Raw genomic sequence first — 23598 nt, 5'->3', positions numbered from 1 at the left:
AATCCCGCTCCATGAAAATGAGTGATTTCCGGCAACAGTCTCGAGTTGAAAAAGAGGGAGCTGTGACGTGTACGGAGGAAGGAGTCCTCTTCACTATACAGACGTACTGTTGTATGAGAAGGACTAAGGATTCAGCTGATTTTGCGGATTAATACGTTTATTTTTCACATCACGCCAGCCAAATGGCTGCAGAAAAATCTTGCTGTATGAGGGAGAGGCATGTGCACCATTTTGGAGTTTCAAAAGGTTCCCATTCACCGGTGGATATTGGCCAAAACAAGCCCTACTACTGTGGGACCATGGGACTTATGAGAAAGTGAGTAAACATAGTGTTTTGTATTATGTCAAATACTGGGATCATTTTAATATGTAGGTGGCATGCATTTTGTGGCTGACATGCATGCAGGGCGGCTATTTTTCGGCACAACACCGGCAACTGGTCTCACATCCCCCCGCCGGGATAGCACTATATTTGGCTTATTGTGCTCATGTGCCCGGTGTTCTGTCAAATTTTCCGACTGATCAGAAATGCAACTTTGAGTTAAAAATAGCCGCGAATACAGCGATTACAAAGTAAACACTACAAACTTTTTAAAAAATAAAGGACTACTTACGTTTGATCATGGATAGGCATGTAAAAAGCTCTCCTCATATACATTAGCTGCCCGTTAGCTGCACAACAACTGCAGTCTCCCACCTGCGGGTAACGAGCTGTAAATTGGTCGCCACCGGGCGGTTTGCCGATCAACAGTGTTGATCGACAACCCAGTCGTCATATGAAATGATCCGGGCTAGTTATGTGTGATTATCCGCTTCAAAGACTTTGAAACTTCACTCGGTTCGAGTTGGCGTGTCGGCTAGCTGTCACCCCTCTTGGTTTGTTTAGATTATCTGAAGCCGGGGAAGGGAAATGACATAAGCCCGATTTAAGTGTCAGAAAATATTGTTCGGGAGGTGCGACAGTAAAGGTGAAGTCGACAGTTTTGACCATTATGGAGTAATTTTGCCATGTAGTTCTGAATAAATGCATTTTTATTATTTAATATTCCATTCAGTACAAGACTGTTATTTGTCATGACCATGCCATTTATTTAGCATTTGGGGAAAAAAATACTTGGATAAAAAGAATATCCTGTAAAAATATTAAAGTAGAGAGACTGAAACAATGACATTTTGCAGCTCTCTTCGTCGCGTTTTCCTCGTTCTGAATAATTCCCCCTCAATGGGCTGCATACTAAATCAGATGAAATTGTGACTCCGCTGACGTCATCCACCTGTTGGGCCTGCTAGAGCCTTATAATGGTTGGCGTGGCTGACCGGCAGATTAATTTCTAATTTCTCGTCATCTGCGCTTCGCTAAATTGTTTTATATAGTCGAATTGTCTCAAAAGATGATTCTAATTCACATAATAATCCTATTTAAGAATTTTTTTCTCCTGTCGTATGCACTTTAAAGCGCTGTAAGAAAAAAAAAAAAAAAATCACATTGAGCATTGCCGTCAACAATACTTGAAAGGTGGGGGTTTCAAACTCTCTCCCAGTTTTGATCTGGCACTGACAGACCACGGAAAACTGGAGATATAATCATTTTAATTTGATTTTTTTTTTTTATTTTATCCGTGCATATGCCTTTTTATTATTTCATTTAATTTGAGGAGACTGCAATTATAATGAGTGGTTTTTTAACTCATTCACTCCCAGCCATTTTCACCGGAGCAAGGCCCTTCGCTCCCGGCCATTTTACTGGATTTTGACTGATTTTGCACGGCCCACAAAAAATTCTGTTCTATTGCTATATAAACATGGAACCCACCAAAAGAAAGATTAGACTCTCTTCTTTCAGCAGAAAAAAAAGTAACTTCATACCTTATTTCATTCTTTAGAAATCAGCATTAGAAAATAGCTTAGTTTGAGCATTTTTCCAATTTCTGATGAAAAAACGGAGAAAATGAGCTTTTTGTAAACGCAAAAATTTCAAACATAATTTTGACTTTAACACGGCTATTTTTTGCTTCAGTGACATCCCAAACATCTGCATAATGTTTTCCTTTTACAAAATAACATGAACAACCAGCCAAATAGAGCTTTTCATAGCAAAGTAACAATTTATTCACACTTACCTAACTGAGAGATGACGTTTGGTGGCTGCGACAGCGGTTAAACTTTTCCCTCATTGCCGACTGTCTCGTAAAGATGGATTTTTTTTAAAGTCTTTTTTTGTGGTGACCACTGTCTCGTTCACCAGGGGAACTTATGTTCCTGGGGGGGAACTGGTTTGGCCGTGCGTGTTTCCGTGCAGGACCCTCGAGCGTGCGGTGGACGTGAGCAGCAAACTGCGGAGGGGCTCTGCTAGCTTCCCTAATAAAGTTGTACTGTTTGAATTGAGTTGTGGGCTCTTAACAAATGTGCTACTGCCCTCCAGTGGCCAGTTTTATTGCTTTAAAATGGGTTTTGAGGCTTGTTTTTTGTTTTGGCGATAGATCGAAAGCTCTAGATGCTTCTTGTACAAAAAAACGCAAAAGACGTATAAATACGTAATCGGGACACTGAAGCATTTGGAAATAGAACGTATTTATACGGTTCCGGGAGCAAATGAGTTAATGTGATGTATGATGTTGTGAAAAAATAAAATACTTTACAGTAGTTGCATCTCCAAATTTAGGCACTTGTAAAAACCTGCCCCTAGCTGCAACGGGACAGCCCCGAATCCGTCACCTTTATGTGATTCCAACCCCGCATGCCTACGGTGGCCAAGAAGTGTCAGGCGAACTGCAAAGTTCAAACGCTTTGCAAAAATAAAAAAGCACAAATGCAAATTGCCACAAGTACGCAACGCCAATTACAAATGCTTTGCAAAAGAAAAAAGCAAGAATGCAAATTGCCACAACACGATCTCCAATAGCCAAAGCACGAATGCAAATCGGCCAAAGCATGAATCCCAATTGCCACAACACGAACCCCAAATCCGTGCGACATGAATGCAAATGGTTCGCAAGACAACGGCAGACGCCACTACATGAATGCAAGAGGATGGCCCTGATGTAGACGAGACTACAACTCCTGGCCTGCTGCCGCGGTGTAACCACAACCAATGTAACACTGGTCTGATTGATCAAATTTGGGCTACCTTCGACAAAATGGGGTAGTTTTGGGAGGAACTGTTTTAACAGTTAATCGTGTATGTCTTAACACCTTGAAATTAAGCTATATTGCTTTCTCACGGTTCGCATTTAAGCGCCTAATAGGGCGTGAAGCTGTTCATATTCATCCTTCCATCTATCATCTACCGCTTAGCCGGGTCGGGTCACGGAGGCAGCAGCTTTACCAGGGAAGCCCAGACTTCCCTCTTCTCAACCACTTCAACCAGCTCCTACGGTTGGTCCCAAGGCATTCCCAGGCCAGCAGAAGGACTATCCAGCGTGTCCTGGGTCATTCCCGGGGCCTCCCGCCATTGGGACATGCCAGGGAGATGTCCAGCAGGCATCCGAACCAGATGCCCGAGCCACCTCAACTGCCTTCTCCCAATGCGGAGGAGTAGCGGCTCGACACAGAGTCCCTCCCGGATGACCGAGCTTCTCACCCTATCTCTAAGGGAGAGCCGGACACCCTGCGGAAGAAACTTATTTCGGCCGCTTGAATCCGGGATCTTTTCCTTTCGGTCACAACCCAGCGCTTGTGACCATAGGTTAGGCTAGGAACATAGATCGAATGGTAAACGAAGAGCATCTCACCTCCTCCTTCCCCAGTATGGACCGGTGAGTCCGCATTACTGCAGGTGCTGTACTGATCCCCCTGTCGATCTCCCGCTCCCTCCTAACCCTCACTCATGAACCCCAAGATACTTGAACTCCTCCACTTGGGGCAGGATCTCATCTAGGCCTGTCGCGATAACAAATTTTAGTGTGCGATAATTATTCTCATAAATTATTGCGATATGCGATATTATTGCGCCCCCCCCCCCCCAATTTTTTAAACCAATTTACAATAAGACAGTGCGAATACATTATATATTAATAGATGAAGTACACCCATTTAAACGCGATATTTACTCTTAAATTCAAATATACTTTTTGAGCGCCTTGAAAGGTGGAAAAGCGCTATATAAGTATAACACCATTTACCATTTAAGAAATCACAACTAAAAACAATAGACCATACCTCTTAAGTAAAAAACAACAATATTGATACCGCACAGAAACACAGAATAAATAAAATGTGTTTAAAAAAAAAAAAAAAAAAATTGCACTTAACAACTTCAGCATTTAGAAAAATGAAAACGTTTCCCGTCATAGCTTCTGCAATGGTGTTCCATAGGGATGCAATGATAGAGTTAAGTCATGGTTCGGTACGAATTTTGATACGAGGGACACGATTTTCGATCCGATTCAATACATTTAATGCTCTGTAAAAAAAAATATAACAATTGTATTTTTTTTTTTTTTTGTTTTTTTTTTTGCTAACGAGCAAAAATTAAATTGCCATCATATAAACATGCATTTTAGTGCATAATATTTATGTGCTTACTTCTTACTGATATGAAAAAAAAAATTGTATAAAAGTGCTGAGAACAATCTTTACTGTTTATAAAGTGAGGCAGGGCACACCGTTGATTGCTACAGCTCTCTTAGTAGCTAGGTTTACTACATGAGCAAGACATCCTATTTATGGTCCAAATCCATTTGTGTCACGTACTGAATTAACAATATTTGCAACATTATCGATAGTCACGGGTATGGATTGATTTGGCCTTCTTAACCTCATGTGACAAATGACAGTTTAGAATTCATCGATGTAGTATATGGACTACATGTCCCATAATCACTCTGGGCTCACGTAGCCAATGGCATGGGAAGTAGCACATCTAGTTTGCCATTTCATGATATCTAGTGTGTGCGCGCAACCGCGCATTAAAAAAGTTATCAAGCGCTGCTGAAGTCACGTCTGCTCATTACTACACAACACCAGCATATGAGGGCTTTCATATACAGGACGAGTTTGAAGCACAGCGCTCTTACCGGTAATTTCATTCAGCTGTTCGTTGTCAAAGTGAGGTTATTCGTAGCAGCCAAGTCGGTAACAATGTTTTGGCGGACTTAATAGTAAATATCCAGCGTTGTGCCGAAAAATAGCCGCCCCGCGTGAAATGTCACTCCTGACGGGAGCGCCCACACGTCAACAACACCGGCGCGCCATAGATGGTCCACAGTCACTCCGGAGCACTGGCGCGGCCGGTATACGTTGAACAATAGGATATAATGGGAACAATTGGCTCCGGCGCTAGTTTTTGGCGGACCTGGAACGAAGATGCATTTTGCGCAGTTGGTAACGAACTTTTAACAGCCCGTCTGCCGCACGCGCACACACACGTGCACGCGAGGCGATAAATCGCAGCGGAAAAGTTACCGCCTTCATTTTTATATATCGCGCGATAAATGGAATTATTGCATATTGCGACAGGCTTAATCTCATCCCCGACCAGGAGAGGGCACGCCACCCTTTTCCGACTGAGAACCACCATTTCGGATTTCGAGGTGCTGATCTTTGTCCCACCCACTTCACACTCGGCTGCGAACTGCTCCAGTAAGAGTTGGAGGTCACGGCTTGAGGAAGCCAACAGCACCACATCATCTGCAGAAAGCAGAGACACAATGCTGAGGCTACCAAACCGGACCCCCTCAACGCTTTGGCTGCGCCGAGAAATTCTGTCCATAAAATTTTTTAACAGAATCTGGGACAAAGGGCTGCCTCGACGGTACACTGTACTCCCGGGGCACCCCTCACAGGACTTCGCGAGGCACGCGGTCGAACGCCTTCTCCAAATCTACAAAACACATGTAGACCGGTTTCGGCGAGCTCCCATGCACCCTCGAGGACCCTGTCGAGGTTGTAGAGCTCGTCCACTGTGTTCGCAAGTGCTGTCAAATTTTCCCGCTACCCCAATTATAACTTGGGCCACACATCGCCTGACTCCACCTTCTTTTTCTTCTGAAGTTTTTTCCCTTGGCATACAACCTCGTTACATTAGTGTAAACTAGTGGATTTAACTGTGAAGGAGTTTGTCAGCAGCAACAAAAAAACCCCCCCACAATGTTACTGGTCACACATTTGCGAGTAGATGAAAAAAATACTTGTACCGGAGCCCTGCTACCAAATACGGGTTTTTTCATCTCTGTATACTATATACACAGATATTCAAATACCATATATAATTTTCATATACTGGCTTGAACAAAAATGTTTTATGATTTGTCATTCTGCAAGTGACAAGGTTTTACTTGCCTGGGGCAATCAGGAAACATATTAGCCGCCTTTTTTGTCTACAGCAAGGTGCCATTTTGCATTTGTCCACTACTGGCTGCGAATCATAACGCTCCGGTTGCAATACCAAGTAATTAGCAGGGTGCTGCTACTCAATTTATGGAACTGCTGGTGATAGTGTTGTCGATCACATATTTTTGGCTCTATTTTACGTTACAGCAATGCTGTTATAGATCATCATCATGATCAACAAGGTTTCATTGCAATTAGGAGTGGGAACCTCTTGGTACCTCACGATACGATACGATTTGCGATACAAAGTTCACGATAACGATCTGACGATATGACGATACAATGATTATCGATCATTGGTCAGGAAATTGTTCTAGGATAGTCTACAAACAATTAATAAACAGAAAATGAAGCTTCTGCTGTGAATTGGAATGAGTTTATTACTAGTAGACGTCCAATGCATTTGAAGTGGGAGGGATAGCAGCGAATGAACGATCGTTCATTCGCTGCCATCCCTCCCACTTCAAACGGATTGAACGTCTATGGCAGTCAGTGGCAGCCAATGCCAGGCAATGAGGTAATTTTGGGCCATTTAAGGGCATTTACCTGTTGATTTTCAGTTACTTGACTTGGGAATCACCCAAATGAATAGGCAGTGACTCAAACTCAACAGGAACTGACCTGTAAATGCCCTAAAACGAACAGCAAGTGACCTGTAAATGCCCTGAAAATCGGACAGAATGACTGAATGCTCTGGTTTCAAATGAACGAACGTTTCCAGTCTAAATGGATTGTGCGTCGAGCACCGTCAATTTAGCCTTAGAGTTAGCTGAGACACTATTATAGTGGAAGATTTTGGTAGCAACTTGTTGGTTCATTTTTATTATTTTTCTTTTAGATATTGACACCTTTTAAAAACGCTATCTCGATTCTTGGCAGGAGCATATCGATAACCTTTTGGGATACAAAGTATCACGATATATCACCATTTCGATATTTTGTCACACCCCTAATTACAATATATTCACACTTGCTGTCATTTTACAGATCCTACGAGGCTTAAACAACGGTCAGCATTGTTTGCTGGAAAGTCCCACTGGAAGTGGCAAAAGTTTAGCCCTTCTGTGTTCAGCGTTAGGGTGGCAGCAGGCACAGTATGGTAAGTAACTACTAACGTTGTTTTTCTTTGAATTTAACACATCCATCCCCTTAGTCCCCTTATCACATACTTTACTGAATTTGATAGATTGTATTTGTCTGAGCTACAACCCGTAGTCCTTTTGTAAAAGGGACCAAAAAAGTGCAAAACACAGTTTTAATCCAATTTCGCTGTTGGCCAGGAAGCCAGCGTCAGTAACCAGAAGAGATGTCATCTAAGGTAGGCTTTTTTGTACCCTCATCCGCTTAGCTTCATTGCTGCGCGGCCAGTGTTTGTCGTTTTTCCAAGAAATTCAAGCGTTTTTAATTGTAAAAATGGTTAATAAGTGTTGTGTAGGAAATTTCTTTAGCCCCAACCGGCAAAAAGCCATCCCCCCCCCCCCCCCCCCCATTTGACCAAGCAGTGGATTGATCACACAGAGTAGGCCTGAACGGCTGGTAAGTACTCTGTTGTTTTGATCAAAAAGTGTTACTGAAGACCTCTTTGACCAAGTGACAAGTGAGGTGTTGCCAATTGAGAGTTGTTCACAATGACGTTGGAATGAAACAATGAGGCTTTAGTTGTTGTTGGTCCTGGCGTCGTCAAAAGTGTACCAGTAGAAAAATCCCGGTTTTTATATTTTCAGATGCTAAATTATTAGTTTTTCAATGGCACTTGCTTTCGTGTCTAACGCGCTCTCTCTCTCTCCCTGCCGCTCGCTCGCACTCTCATTCGCAACATGTTATTGTGAATGTCTGTACTAGTTTGAGCTGTCTGTACTAGTTTGAGCTTATCTTGGTAAAATCTCCCTGGGTTAGGGTCATTTTCTTCGGGTCTTACTTTCTCCCCTGACCAGGGGTCGCGTTAACTGAATATTTTCCGTCGTTGACCGATTTTCTAAAACGGTGACGGAAAAAACTGAAGTCCAGCCGTCATTTTGACCGGTTGCAATTCACACCCCAGACCACAGGGTGGCAAGTGAGCATATTAATTAGCTATTATCTCTCTTGATGCATGACGTCGTTGGCCTTTCTCTGAAAAATGTCAAGGCAACTGAGTGTCCGAAGTTTCTTCAAAAAGCCCCAAAACGACGATGGTGTTGATAAAAGAGGTGAAAAACAGGGACTGCACAAGCGGGCACGCAATTCAAGTCCATGTGCACCAGGAGGAAAGTGTGAGACTACGTTCAGGCCACAGCAGGTGAACTGTTAATTTCATTGTTCCATATGCTACATATGGTAGGCTACCTAACTACTGGGGCCACAGTCAGCTGTTTTTGTCACTGCGGAGCAAAAGTTACATATTCATCTGCTTGATGTGTGATGGCACGGTGTGGATTCTCTGTTAAGCTTGTTCGGACAGAATATTAATTTAAAATGAATGAAAACTAAATACTATTCAGGGATTCCCCTATATTCAACAGATTGTGGCGCACCGCCACACTAAAATGAAAGCCGCCACGCCTGGCAAATGAGATGTATTTTATTTATTTATTTAAATAAAAAAAAATTTTTAAGGCCGCTTCAAACTAGCGGCAGCCGAGTGGGAGGAGTTCAGCGGACACCTTTTCATTGTGTATTGTAGCCTAATGTTCGTAACTATGCAGGCTCCCCCTTAAGAGACGCAAGGGGAACGAGTAGGAAGAATGGGAGAACGAGCGAGATAGCGAGAGATAGCGGTCGCATGTCGTAGCAGCCCGCTGTTATTTTGTTATTGTTTTTCTTTATTATTGTTACCACAATAAAGTGGGTAAGCAAATACAGACTTCTCTCCTTCTTGCCCATATCCGGGGCATTACAATAATTTGGATCGGACTTTTCGGCGAAAGTGAGCGGTGGACGGCCGTCTTGGACGGAAAGCAAACTTTGACTAACTTGCGCTGAGAGACTGCGGAGAGGCGGGGCCCAAAATAAAGCCTTGCTCTATTTTCAGAGCGTTGGTCACAGTAAACGATTTATCAGTTCAAGCAGAGTAAAATGATACATATTCACGGTACAAGAACGTCGTTTCTGGTTCCATCGATTGGTAAGAAAAGGCTGTTTGTACGAGTGACGTGTGGGCGCTCCCGTCAGGGGGGACATTTCACGTGGAGTGGCTATTTTTCGGCACAACACCGGCGCGCCAACTTCAGACAATTACGGCTGACGAAACTTTGATAAATGCGCCCCCCCACCCAAATTTCGCGACCTCTGGGACACTCGAAAAATGACTCTCATACCTCTCCTTGCTAAGTTAATGGTACCTCGACGTGCCTTTGTGTGGAAATTTAGTTTACGAACAACGGGGAAAAAACTATTCACCTTCTCACCGAATCAAGTAAAACTCTTTACACGGCTATTAGAATTCCCCCAGTGCTCTAAATGGGTCAGTTGACAGAAGGACTGTTATTGTTGTGGTAATGTAGTACTTATGAGGGTCAAATAAAAGGAAAAAGGAGGACTACGACGGTGGTCTGCAACCCGCGGCTCTCGGGCCGCATGCAGCTCTTTAGCGATGCTTCGGAGCTTTTTTTTTTTTTTTTAAATGGAAAAAGATGGGCGAGGGAAATATATTTTTTTGTTTTAATAGGATTTCTAGGAGGACAAACATGACACAAACATTCTTTCAATTCATTAATATTGTAATGAAGTTAAACCTGTGGTGGCATAGTACAACAGAGTAGTCACGTGGTGCGTCATTCTCTATAGGATCCACTGCAGGGAAAATAAACATTTAATCATGAAGGCTAATTACGTATTTCTAGCCAACTTAGTCATTTCTATAGTAGGCTAATATAGCTAGTATCGATAATTATAAGGCTTGTACAAGGCTTTTAATTTTTTGTGGCTCCAGACATACTGTATCAGTTTTTTTTTTTTTTTTTTTTTTTGGGGTCAAATATGGCTCTTTCATCAGTTTGGGTTGCCAACCCTGAGTCACTACGAGATGTAAGTCGTACTATTGCCACGAGAAAAAAAGTCGCATTAGTACATCGGGTAACGTAGCTGTAATCAGCTACGCATTTTACATACATGTACTGTAGCTGAGAGGTACAACATTAGCCTGGCTAATGAAATATTTCAAATATATCTTTGTTATGGTTCTTCTTGGGGGAAAAAAATGAAGAAAAAAAAATTCGCTGTGGCACGACATGGTGAGGCTGTCCGACTCCGATGCAGCCCACCACCACAGCTTCAAAAAATCCTAGGGGAAACACTGCTATTGAATATGTTGAAGCGGTATGCAATGTTAAGAGTCTTGTTAGCTGTAGGCCCACTATCCTAGAACCCTCACTATCCACTCGCGGGGGCCTGCCCTTGTCAGTGACGTTCCTTATTCTCGCTATATGATTATACAACTTTAACATTTGTTAATAATACGCTCTGTGTGTAGTATCATCCATCGCTTTTCCTTTTTAAATGGGCACTTATAAGCGAACGCAAGAAGTAACAACGGGAACATTTTCAAACAGGCATTTCACGGGAGAGCATTTCGACTCTTCGGCCAATCATATAGCGAGAGCGAGTGGATAGTGGTAACGCGCTCGGCCAAATGGACACACAAGTACGGAAGGTGAATTATGCCAAACAAAGGGTCACCACAATGTCATTATCATCATTTAAAAAATTTAAGTGACGGGAAAAAATAGATTATGACCGGATTTTTATGACCCTGTCAGTCAAAATGACAGACAACGAAAAAGTCTAGCGCAACCTCTACCTTCAATTTTGTATTCCGACCAATTGTACGATGAAGTCAGTCTTGGTTACAAGTAGGGATTCTAGGGATGTCCCGATCTGATCACGTGATCGGAAATGGAGCCGATCAGGCCATTTTTCAGTGGTTAGGGTTAAGAATTGGGTGAAAAGAATCGGGTTTTTAATTTATGCTATATATAATAAAAAATAAAAAAACTATTGTGCTGACTAGAGTCGACATGGTTTGGAGCCAATTAACATTTTACATTACGTTACTGCCACCATGTGGTCATAATAATTCACTGCATCCACTGTGTGACAGTTTGAAACAATATTCATTCACTTTTATAGTATAAAAAACAAAACGGCAAATCACATAACCAAAAAACATTTAAAAAAAGACAGCAACAAATTTAAAAAAAAAACACAACGTCAAATAACAAAAAACAAAACGCCAGATCGTATCACAAAAAAACTAAGAAACAACGAAAATTCACTTAACAAAAAAAACAATTCAGAAAACGCAACGACAAATCCAAAAATAAAATTAAATTACAGGACCGGAAGAGTTGGGTAGCAGGAAAAAAAACAAAAAAAGACAAAAACATCGCCATTTGGACGAATCTACCGGAGAGGGTAGCCACTGATAAATTGATATTGATAAACTAGGAAGTTACTCCGCTTCTGCCGTAGAATTTCAAAATGAGCATTACCAAAGATGTGAACATCGCTGCCGCTATAAACAAACTTTTACTTGGTGCATACGTACGAAGTAAAATATTGCCGTAAAATATTACTTCATATGTACACTGCTGGCCAAAAGTATTGGCACCCCTGCAATTCTGTCAGATAAAGCTCAATTTCTCCCAGAAAATGATTGCAATTACAAATGCTTTGGTAGTAATATCTTATATTTTGCTTGCAATGAACAAATACAAAAGAGCATGGGAAAAAAAAAACATAATCATTTTACACAAAACCGGACCAAAGTATTGTCACCCTCAGCTTCATACTTGGTAGCACAACCTTTAGACAAAATAACTGCTAACAACTGCTTCCGGTATCCATCAATGAGTTTCTTACAATGCTCTGCTGGAATTTTAGACCATTCTTCTTTGGCCAACTGGTCCAGGTCTCTGAAATTTGAATATGCTGTCTTCAAACTGCCATTTTTAGATCTCTCCACAGGTGTTCTATGGGATTCAGGTCTGGACTGCTGGCCACTTTAGAAGTCTCCAGTGCATTCTCTCAAATGATTTTTTTAGTGCTTTTTGAAGTGTTTTTTTGGTCATTGTCCTGTTGGAAGTCCCATTACCTCTGAGGGAGACCCAGCTTTCTCACACTGGGCCCTACAATATACTCCAAAATTTGTTGGTAGTCTTCAGACTTCATAATGCCATGCACACAGTCAAGCAGTCCACCACCAGAGGTAGCAAAGCAACCCCAAAACATCAGGGAACCTCCGCCATGTTTGAATGTGGGGACTGTGTTTTCTTTTCTTTTCTTGGAAGGCCTAGTTTTTTTTCCTCCTGTAAACTCTATGTTGATGCCTTTTCCCAAAAAGCTCTACTTTTATCTCATCTGACCAGAGAACATTCTTCCAAAACGTTTTTGACTTTCTCAGGTAAGTTTTGGTAAACTCAAGCCTGTCATTTTTATATCTCTGGGTCAGAAGTGGAGTCTTCCTGGGTATCGTACCATAGAGTCCCTTTTTTATTCAGACGCTGACGGATAGTACGGTTTGACACTTTCAATTCAATTCAATTCAATTTTATTTGTATAGCCTTAGATCACAAAAATGTTGTCTCAAAGGGCTTTGCAGAGGCAATATGATACACAATCAGAAACAGCAAACGAAGCAACAAAGATGAATAAATAAATTCAAGTCCTGGACACTGTTGTACCCTCGGACAGCAGGACAGCTTGAACTTGTTTGGAAGTTAGTCGAGGTTCTTTATCCATCATATGCACAATCTTTTGTGAGATCTCTCTTCAATTTTTCTTTTCCGTCCACATCTAAGGAGGTTAGCTACAGTGCCATAGGCTTTACACTTATTGATGACACTGCGCACTAGGGTGTGTCAAGAAATAAAAAGTTGAGAAATGAGAGGGGGCCCTATGTTTTAAAGTTGTCTTATGATATACTTGATCATAATCAACAGCAAAAAATAGTTTTGACTTTATTTACCTACCCCCTTTTTTGATTGAAAAAAAAACAGCATTTTTTGGGCGTTTTTGCATTTTTTGACCATTTCCGCCTAAAACCTGTTTTTTCCAGATATGTAATTTTTATGCCATATTTATCATCTCCATTCAAAACCAGATATTTACTACAGTTGAAAATGGTCCCTTTAAAAATAAAGAAATGGTCCTTTTAAAAATTAAACTTATTTAGTTTCCAATAAAACTTTTACTCTTCTAACATGCCAAGACATGCTGCCGGCCATCACAGATCATTAAGAGAACACTTTGTACCCGGACATATTTGAATTGAACTGTTGAACCTTTTTATTGATAACTCCCAGGGTTTCCCCTAGGATTTTTTGAAGCTGTGGTGGTGGTGGACTGCGTCGGAGTCGGACAACCCCATCATGTTGTGCCGCGGCGAATTTGTTTCGTATCATGACAAATAAGAATTTTTAAAATTGTTTTTTAATTTTATTATTTATTTTTTTCAAGAACCATAACAAAGATCTATTTGCAAAGTTTGCATCCTGCCTGGGAACACTTGATTTTCCTGGACTTAAAAAAAAAAAAAAAAAAGGGGGGGGGGTCGGCAATAGGTGATCCATTTATTAGTCAATGTGAGGCATGCTACAAGATGGTCCACCTGTTCCTCAAGTCTGTCTTTACCTACACAGGAATTAGAAAAAAATTAGATCTAGGAAATGAAAACACTCAAGCATCTCAAATGTACATTGTGCAGTTCAGTACAATGTACAGTTGACCAAATGTCTTACTCAGGTCATTGAAGAAAAATCTCATAGTTCACTGTTGAGACGGTAACTGTCAACGCAATGGCGGACGGTTGCTGTCAGCAGCACTCCCCATTCATCAGTCTGTGGTGCCATCATGCTGACCTGGTCCATATTCTGAAACACATTCAATGGATTACCCATTTGGATTTAAATTAAATATGTTAAATTTACATTAGCCAATCCAACTTCAGTTCAAACTGAAGTGTCTTTGTGGGAGTTACTTTTCTGATTGTTAGTACACATTCATATAATGATTTGTTTCAATGAGATTAAAAATACTTCTTTAAATACCATGTTTTTTTTGTTTTTTTTTCGATAAGCATTATGCCAGGTTATAGAAAATGAACCTTTTTCAATATCACAATTTAAGATAAAATAATACAAATATGATTATTAAAAATGATTGGTGCACGATTCTAAACACTCACCTTGATTTTTGTGGTACAGCCACAGCTTGAACTTTGCCATTTTTGTCCATGTTGGGTCCAGCTAGATTTCCTGTTTGGTTTTTTTGCTTACTTCTCCTACCCTGGACTCTGCGCCATCCTGATCTGCCTCTCTATGTGCTATCTGGTCTCATTCAGTTCTTGAAAACCTTATCTCAACATTAGAATACTACGCTTGCCATAACCATTTGGTTATTTCTAGTCCTCCGAACATGAGAGCCAATACGTTCGCAAATGAAGAGCACCTGAGAGCATGAGCCCTCCGGTACGTTCCGAAATATTTAATTAGCCTCGGACGCTCATTAAATATTTCTGAACATGACGGTCTAAATCATCAAACAATAATCGTCACTTTGTTAGCGGACCCTCGTCCTCAGGAACTTTTCTCTTTCCAAAATACTGTACATCAATAACAACGAGTGACGTCAGCGCCGAACAAATGCTATGCTAGGAGTAGGACGCGACCGATTCGTATCAAAAACATGCCATAATGAACTTAAACGTTACGTCAATGTCAGTATATTAAGGTCATTTTCACAGTTTTAAACCAGAAGTACATTCATTAACTTCAAATGCCTTTCTGTGTTTCGTCTCCCGATTTCCATTTCTGCGCCGAGCCGACGTACCAGCCGCAAGCTTTCAATAGAAATGATACGCTTTTCAAAATAAAGCATGTAAAGGAACAATTTGTATTTTACATGCTATTTCAGACGACTTATGGTCAATCGTGTGTACAAATGAGCTTCATATATTCATTTAGAAGTCATGTTAAATTATACTAATTAAAAATTAGAATGGATCTTTAAATCTTAAAAAAAAAAAAAAAAAAAAGAATCGCATTTGCAAGGCGTGGTGGCTTTTAATTTTGGTGTGGCGGCCCGCCACGATAAATCCTATGTAGGGGAAACGCTGACTCCTATTGAGATGGGTCCCAAGACCAGGCATGAGGCTGGTACTAGTCTGGCTGATGTGACATGTCCAGGAGAACCGATGATACAAACTGAGCTCCCTACCCTCCGGGGTGTCCTGAGGCATGGCATCTACCTGCAGGAAAAGAGGCTGTTGGAGGATGGGGTGGATAGGAGGAACTACAGCATCAACCAGCTGGTCAAGGATGTCAAGGTGGAGTTGGTGGGCTGTTGGCAGAGGGCAAATGCTCAATTCAGTCCCCCGGTCACCATAACAGACAAGTCCATAGAACGGAAAATTCAGGTGGCCTGGACTGCTCTGGAAAACTTCGCCTGGAACAGAGGGGGCATGAATTGGTCACCAGGATTGCCTCAGAGTGAGCAAACCATGCAGAGGACCGGACAGTCGGCTTGACGGTCAACTGCACCACCTTGGGCTGGGTGCGGACGCAGGACAGCTCAAACAGGACATTCCTTGGACCATCCACCCAGCTGTTGTTGACCTTTACTTGGAACCAGCAGGGGAAGTACACATTAATTATGAAGGAGACAATCTCCTTCAGTCTAGCTAGGAGCTTGCCCTTAAGTCCATGACTGCGACACCACCAGTCACAGAACAGGTTAGCTGTGGTGAGCCACCGGCTGTGTCCGGTCTTGCCAACTGTCAGTGCAGCAAGATCATTGTCCATCTTGCCACTTCTGATAGCTTTGGTGATCCTGTATCCATAGTGCTGGTCTGAGGAGAGGTCTTTCACTATTTTGTCAGGAAGATCAGGGAGACTTGTCTTCCCTGGAATTGCCGGGAAGCTAAGGGTTCTCTCCAGAGATCTGACAGTCGTTAGCAACTTCAGTCATGGACTTAAGGGCAAGCTCCTGGCTAGACTGAAGGACATTGTCTCCTTCATAATTAATGTGTACTTCCCCTGCTGGTTCCAAGTAAAGGTCAACAACAGCTGGGTGGATGGTCCAAGGAATGCCCTGTTTGAGCTATCCTGCCTCCGCACCCAGCCCAAGGTGGTGCAGTTGACCGTCATGCCGACTGTCCGGTCCTCTGCATGGTTTGCTCACTCTGAGGCAATCCTGGTGACCAATTCATGCCCCCTCTGTTCCAGGCGAAGTTTTCCAGAGCAGTCCAGGCCACCTGGATTTTCCGTTCTATGGACTTGTCTGTTATGGTGACCGGGGGACTGAATTGAGCATTTGCCCTCTGCCAACAGCCCACCAACTCCACCTTGACATCCTTGACCAGCTGGTTGATGCTGTAGTTCCTCCTATCCACCCCATCCTCCAACAGCCTCTTTTCCTGCAGGTAGATGCCATGCCTCAGGACACCCCGGAGGGTAGGGAGCTCAGTTTGTATCATCGGTTCTCCTGGACCTGTCACATCAGCCAGACTAGTACCAGCCTCATGCCTGGTCTTGGGACCCATCTCAATAGGAGTTATCAATAAAAAGGTTCAACAGTTCAATTCAAATATGTTCGGGTACAAAGTGTTCTCTTAATGATCTGTGATGGCCGGCAGCATGTCTTGGCATGTTAGAAGAGTAAAAGTTTTATTGGAAACTAAATAAGTTTAATTTTTAAAAGGACCATTTTTTTATTTTTAAAGGGACCATTTTCAACTGTAATAAATATCTGGTTTTAAATGGAGATGATAAATATTGCATAAAAAATTACATATCTGAAAAAACAGGGTTTAGGCAGAAATGGTCAAAAAATGCAAAAACGCCCCAAAAATGCTGTTTTTTCAATCAAAAAAGGGGGTAGGTAAATAAAGTCAAAACTATTTTTTGCTGTTGATTATGATCAAGTATATCATAAGACAACTTTAAAACATAGGGCCCCCTCTCATTTCTCAACTTTTTATTTCTTGACACACCCTACTGCGCACGGTAGACACAGAAACATTCAGGTCTTTGGAGATGGAATTGTAGCCCCGAGATTGCCCATGCTTTCTCACAATTTTGCTCCTCAAGTTCTCAGTTCTTTAGTCTTCTTTCTTTTCTCTATACTCAATGTGGTACAGATAAGGACAGAGGTTGAGTCAACTTTAATCCATTTTTACTGGCTGCAAGTGTGATTTAGTTATGGCCACTACCTGTTATGTACTACAGGTAAGTAACACGTGCTGTTAATTACACAAATTAGAGAAGCATCACGTGATTTTTCAAAGGGTCCCAATGCAGTACTTTTGTCTGGCCCATTTTTGGAGTTTTGTGTAAAATTATAATGATTTATTTTTGTTTTTCATTCTTTTTTGTGTTTTCCTATTACTACCAAAAGCCTTTGTAATTGCAATCATTTTGATTGAAATTGAGCATTATCTGACAGAATTGTAGGGGTATCAATACTTTTGGCCAGCGGTGTATGTCCCGGATATAAATATTCATTTATATGAATGAATATATACATTTTAGGGCTGTCAAAATTATCGCGTTAACACGCGGTAATTAATTTTTTTAATTAATCATGTTAAAATATTTGACGCAATTAACGCACATGTCCCACCCAGAAAGTATTCTGCCTTTTGGTAAGTTTTACAGCAAGACTTTTTGTGCTGTCCAACAGCGAACTCTTGTGGTCGCTTTGCGACATGGTTTATTGTTTTCTTTCCAGTTCATTATGGCTGCACGACGTCTCGGGCTGATAATGTTGTGCTTATATGATCCTTGGACAAGATTTGTCCGTAAGTATGGTTGTTGTAAAGAATTTACATATTATGTTTGTAAGCGAAATGTTATATTTTTTGTATGAGACGCTTTTTGTTTATGTTTAGTGAACCTGTATAGCGTGCTAAGCTAACGTTGTTGCTAATGCAATGCTTGTGTACTTTTTTTTTGTAGCTTTACTACGGTCTAAAGAGGACAATGGTTTGAGGCCATTTTATTAATAAATCAGATAAAAAAGGAAGTGTAATTATTAAGGCGTCGTTCACTAGCTGTCTATCTTTGGAAAAAATAGACGCTTCGGAGTGAGGACAGCATAGACAGATTTAAATGACAGTAGAGTGAAATGCCCACTACAGTCCTTTTGTACCGTATGTTGAATGTATACAGTGCCTTGCAAAAGTATTCGGCCCCCTTGAATCTTGCAACCTTTCGCCACATTTCAGGCTTCAAACATAAAGATATGAAATTAAATTTTTTTGTCAAGAATCAACAACAAGTGGGACACAATCGTGAAGTGGAACAACATTTATTGGATAATTTAAACTTTTTTAACAAATAAAAAACTGAAAAGTGGGGCGTGCAATATTATTCGGCCCCTTTACTTTCAATGCAGCAAACTCACTCCAGAAGTTCAGTGAGGATCTCTGAATGATCCAATGTTGTCCTAAATGACCGATGATGATAAATAGAATCCACCTGTGTGTAATCAAGTCTCCGTATAAATGCACCTGCTCTGTGATAGTCTCAGGGTTCGGTTTAAAGTGCAGAGAGCATTATGAAAACCAAGGAACACACCAGGCAGGTCCGAGATACTGTTGTGGAGAAGTTTAAAGCCGGATTTGGATACCAAAAGATTTCCCAAGCTTTAAACATCTCAAGGAGCACTGTGCAAGCCATCATATTGAAATGGAAGGAGCATCAGACCACTGCAAATCTACCAAGACCCGGCCGTCCTTCCAAACTTTCTTCTCAAACAAGGAGAAAACTGATCAGAGATGCAGCCATGATCACTCTGGATGAACTGCAGAGATCTACAGCTTAGGTGGGAGAGTCTGTCCATAGGACAACAATCAGTCGTACAGTGCACAAATCTGGCCTTTATGGAAGAGTGGCAAGAAGAAAGCCATTTCTCAAAGATATCCATAAAAAGTCTCGTTTAAAGTTTGCCACAAGCCACCTGGGAGACACACCAAACATGTGGAAGAAGGTGCTCTGGTCAGATGAAACCAAAATTGAACTTTTTGGCCACAATGCAAAACGATATGTTTGGCGTAAAAGCAACACAGCTCATCACCCTGAACACACCATCCCCACTGTCAAACATGGTGGTGGCAGCATCATGGTTTGGGCCTGCTTTTCTTCAGCAGGGACAGAGAAGATGGTTAAAATTGACGGGAAGATGGATGCAGCCAAATACAGGAACATTCTGGAAGAAAACCTGTTGGTATCTGCACAAGACCTGAGACTGGGACGGAGATTTATCTTCCAACAGGACAATGATCCAAAACATAAAGCCAAATCTACAATGGAATGGTTCAAAAATAAACGTATCCAGGTGTTAGAATGGCCAAGTCAAAGTCCAGACCTGAATCCAATCGAGAATCTGTGGAAAGAGCTGAAGACTGCTGTTCACAAACACTCTCCATCCAACCTCACTGAGCTTGAGCTGTTTTGCAAGGAAGAATGGGCAAGAATGTCAGTCTCTCGATGTGCAAAACTGATAGAAACATACCCCAAGCGACTTGCAGCTGTAATTGGAGCAAAAGGTGGCGCTACAAAGTATTAACGCAAGAGGGCCGAATAATATTGCACGCCCCACTTTTCAGTTTTTTATTTGTTAAAAAAGTTTAAATTATCCAATAAATTTTGTTCCACTTCACGATTGTGTCCCACTTGTTGTTGATTCTTGACAAAAAATTAAAATTTTATATCTTTATGTTTGAAGCCTGAAATGTGGCGAAAGGTTGCAAGGTTCAAGGGGGCCGAATACTTTTGCAAGGCACTGTATATCCATCTTGTGTCTTATCTTTCCATTCCAACAATTTATTTTACAGAATATATATATAATTTACAGAAAAATATGGCATATTTTATAGATGGTTTGAATTGCGATTAATTGCGATTAATTACGATTAATTTTTAAGCTGTAATTAACTCGATTAAAAATTTTAATCGTTTGACAGCCCCAATACATTTATATGAATATACATTTATATGAATTTTCTAGGTGGCTGAGTGGTTAGCACGTCTGCCTCCCAGTTCTAAGATCAAGGGTTCAATCCCGGGCTTCGGCCTTCCTGTGTGGAGTTTGCATGTTCTCCCCGTGCCTGCGTGGGTTTCCTCCGGGAACTCCGGTTTCCTCCCACATCCTAAAAACATGCATGGTAGGCTGATTGAACACTCTAAATTGTCCGTAGGTATGAGTGTGTGCGTGAATGGTTGTATGTCTCCTTGTTCCCTGTAATTGGATGGCAACCAGTTCAGGGTGTCCCCTGCCTACTGCCCGTAGTTAGCTGGGATAGGCTCCAGCACCTCCGCGACCCTCGTGAGGAAAAGCAGCATGGAAAATGAATGAATGAATTTTCTATTGTAGCGTCACTAAGGCTAGGTTCATCCCGCAGGTCTTAATGCACAAATCCAATTTTTTGTCATATCTTTTTTGGCGTGCCCGTTCAGACTGCCTTTGTCCATTGAGACAGTTCAAGTATTACACATGCACACTAATTTGCAGTCCGGCACGCGCTGAGCAAGAAGACCCACATGCGCAAAAGCATCAAAACAAATGACCACACATGCTTGCTGTCATCCGTCATACCAGGGAGATCATATTTTGATTTCCAAAGAAGAGGACAAAAATACCAGGCAGAAATAATCCCCGTTTAGGCTTATATTCAAAGTTTGTATGGATCGATAGCATGCACGCACTGTCCGTGCATATCACACTCACATATGGGCAGTTTGCCCCGACTTTGGGCACCTAACGATTCGATTACGATTCAGAAGCTCTGATTCAATTATAAATAGCTATTGATGTTTTTTTCTTCATCTACCGGCATGAGTTGAACATGATATTTACTTTCAGTCTGTTCCTCATTGCGTCCCGAAGACCGCGCTGACTGTGTTTTAGTTCTGCTTTACCTGATATAATTCAATCATCGGAATTTGGATGTTTGTGAAACGTTCTCAAATCTTCAACAGCCGAATCCCGAATATTCTAAGAATCAGAAATTTCGCACGCCTCTAGTAATTACTGCATGAATTCCAATTTGGGAGACTTGACAGTTCAGACCGCGCGCGACATTCTGGAAAAATGTGGCCCAGATCGGATTTAAACCACATACGAAAGTGGCCCAGATTGGATTTGTTCCACTTCTATACGACTTGTCCCGTTCAGACCGTCAAGTTTATGCCTCACCTGAGACGGGAAAAGACGAGAAAATCGTATTAGTGCATTAAGACCTGCAGTATGAACCTAGCCTAAGAGTACTGTCATGTCTTCGCTTCCACCCTGTACCTGTCTCACCCGACAGGTGCCAGGGGAAGATGGCAACAAATCAACCAGCCTCCCCTGGAATTGTCTCAGGGCAAAGCCAAAGCACTACAACTCTGGAACTACACGGTATTATCCTTCTATCGAGGAAGCCATGTTGGCGACACCAATATGATACGCACCGGGTCCAGGCTGTGACAACATTACAAAGACTGTTCTGTCCCAGCAAAAGCCGGGGCCCTATGGAGTACAGTCTGTATGCTCAACAATCCCAGTGGTGATAAACAACAAAAAAAGGGCTAGATTGGTGAGAAATAAAAAACGTTCAATCAACTCTGCCAACCTGTTACGCATAGTATGTCATTCCCAAAACTCACCAGTGAATCCAGTCTGGAATGTCTTTAGCTGGCAAATCTTTCTTAGTTAATGATTTTATCAGCAAACATAACCTTGACATGATGTTCCTAACAGAAACTTGGTTAGATCTAGATAATAGCTCTACAGTTCTGATTGAGGCAACTCCCACAAACTTCAATTTCTTTAGTGCGCCAAGAACCCATAAGAAAGGAGGTGGGGTTGCCAGTCTGATCAGGGACAGTTTTCAATGCACGAATATCTCATGTGGTCAGTTTGATTCCTTTGAATATATTGTCATTCAGCTAAAAAGCCCTGCAGAGCTGCCTTGGTAACAATTTACAGACCACCAAAGTATAACACAAATGTTTTTTGATGAGTTTACCAAAATACTGTCTTCTGTCTGCATGGACTTTGATTGTGTTGTTTTAGTGGGTGACTTTAACATTCATTTTGATAATCCTGAAGAAGGATGTGCTAGAGTGCTTTTAAATATTTTGGATACATCTCAGCATGTCACAGTTCCAACACATAACAGAGGGCTCATACTGGACTTAATAATATCCAAAGGTCTTAACATCTCTGAGGTCACAGTGAATGATGTTGCTCTGTCTGATCAGTACTGCATTATGTTTAAAATGACCACCCCTGTCCATCCTTTGAAAAGGGAAACAGGTGATTAGGAAGCGTTACATAAGTGATAACACTTGTGCGTTATTCACACAGGCCTATGCCTCACCATTAACCCCTACAACAGCTCCAGTGGAAGAACTTGTAAATAGTTTCAGTTCCAGTGTGATGACTGTAATTGACACTATTGCCCCGGTTAGGACAAAAACTTTGTCAAGAAAGAAGAGGTCACCCTGGAGAAATGCCATACTAGCTTTAAAACAAAAGCAAGATTGGAGACGAGCAGAACGCAGATGGCAAAAAAAACAAACTCCTAGTTTTTTTATATCTACAAACAGAGTCTTCGCAAATACAACCAGGAACTGAAAAATGCTAGACAGTCATATTTTTCAGAGATCATTAGTAGAAACACCAACAATACTCGAACACTATTTTCTGTTGTTGACAAACTGACAAACCCACAAGCATCAATACCACAGGAATTGGCATCTGAGGTGTCCTGTAATGATTTCGCAGCATTCTTTACACACAAAGTACTAAAGATTAGACAGATTGTGTGCAACTCCAGATTAACAATTGTTACACTAAATGCCTCCCAAAATGTCCCCCACATCAATCTTAGACAGTTTAGCCTCTTGGACTATGCCACTTTAACAGAAATTGTGTCAAAATTAAAGCCCACAACATGCTGCCTTGACATCCTTCCTTCAAACTTTTTCAAAACTGTTTTTCATTGCATAGCCCCAGACATACTTCAGATTATAAATACTTCTCTCCAAATAGGAGAGTTTCCACAGACTTTAAAAACTGCAGTAATAAAACCTCTCCTAAAAAAAACCTAATCTGGATGCCTCAACCATTAGCAATTACAGGCCAATATCAAATCTGACATTCCTGGGGAAAATTATCGAAAGGGTTGTGTTCGAACAGATCCAGACTTTTATGACGCAAAACAATCTTTTTAACTCATTTCAGTCTGGATTTAGGCCACAACACAGCACCGAGACCGTGTTTATCAAAGTCCTAAATGATATTCGT

General features: G+C 41.4%; 1 protein-coding gene across 2 annotated transcripts in view; it reads left to right on the top strand.

Moving 5' to 3' along the window:
- Positions 1-23598, top strand: part of brip1 (BRCA1 interacting helicase 1) — a 152716-nt gene that overhangs the window by 1227 nt on the left and 127891 nt on the right. For both annotated transcript variants that reach the window (XM_057838714.1, XM_057838713.1), the window contains exon 2: positions 7318-7429. In XM_057838714.1, the coding sequence (XP_057694697.1) occupies positions 7318-7429 (112 nt within the window). The remainder of the gene's footprint in view (positions 1-7317; positions 7430-23598) is intronic.

Source organism: Corythoichthys intestinalis, chromosome 6 (genome assembly GCF_030265065.1).
Source record: "Corythoichthys intestinalis isolate RoL2023-P3 chromosome 6, ASM3026506v1, whole genome shotgun sequence".
In the NCBI taxonomy this organism is placed as follows: Eukaryota; Metazoa; Chordata; class Actinopteri; order Syngnathiformes; family Syngnathidae; genus Corythoichthys; species Corythoichthys intestinalis.
Note: the sequence above shows the minus strand (reverse complement) of the source record. Positions and strands in the feature narration are given on the sequence as shown.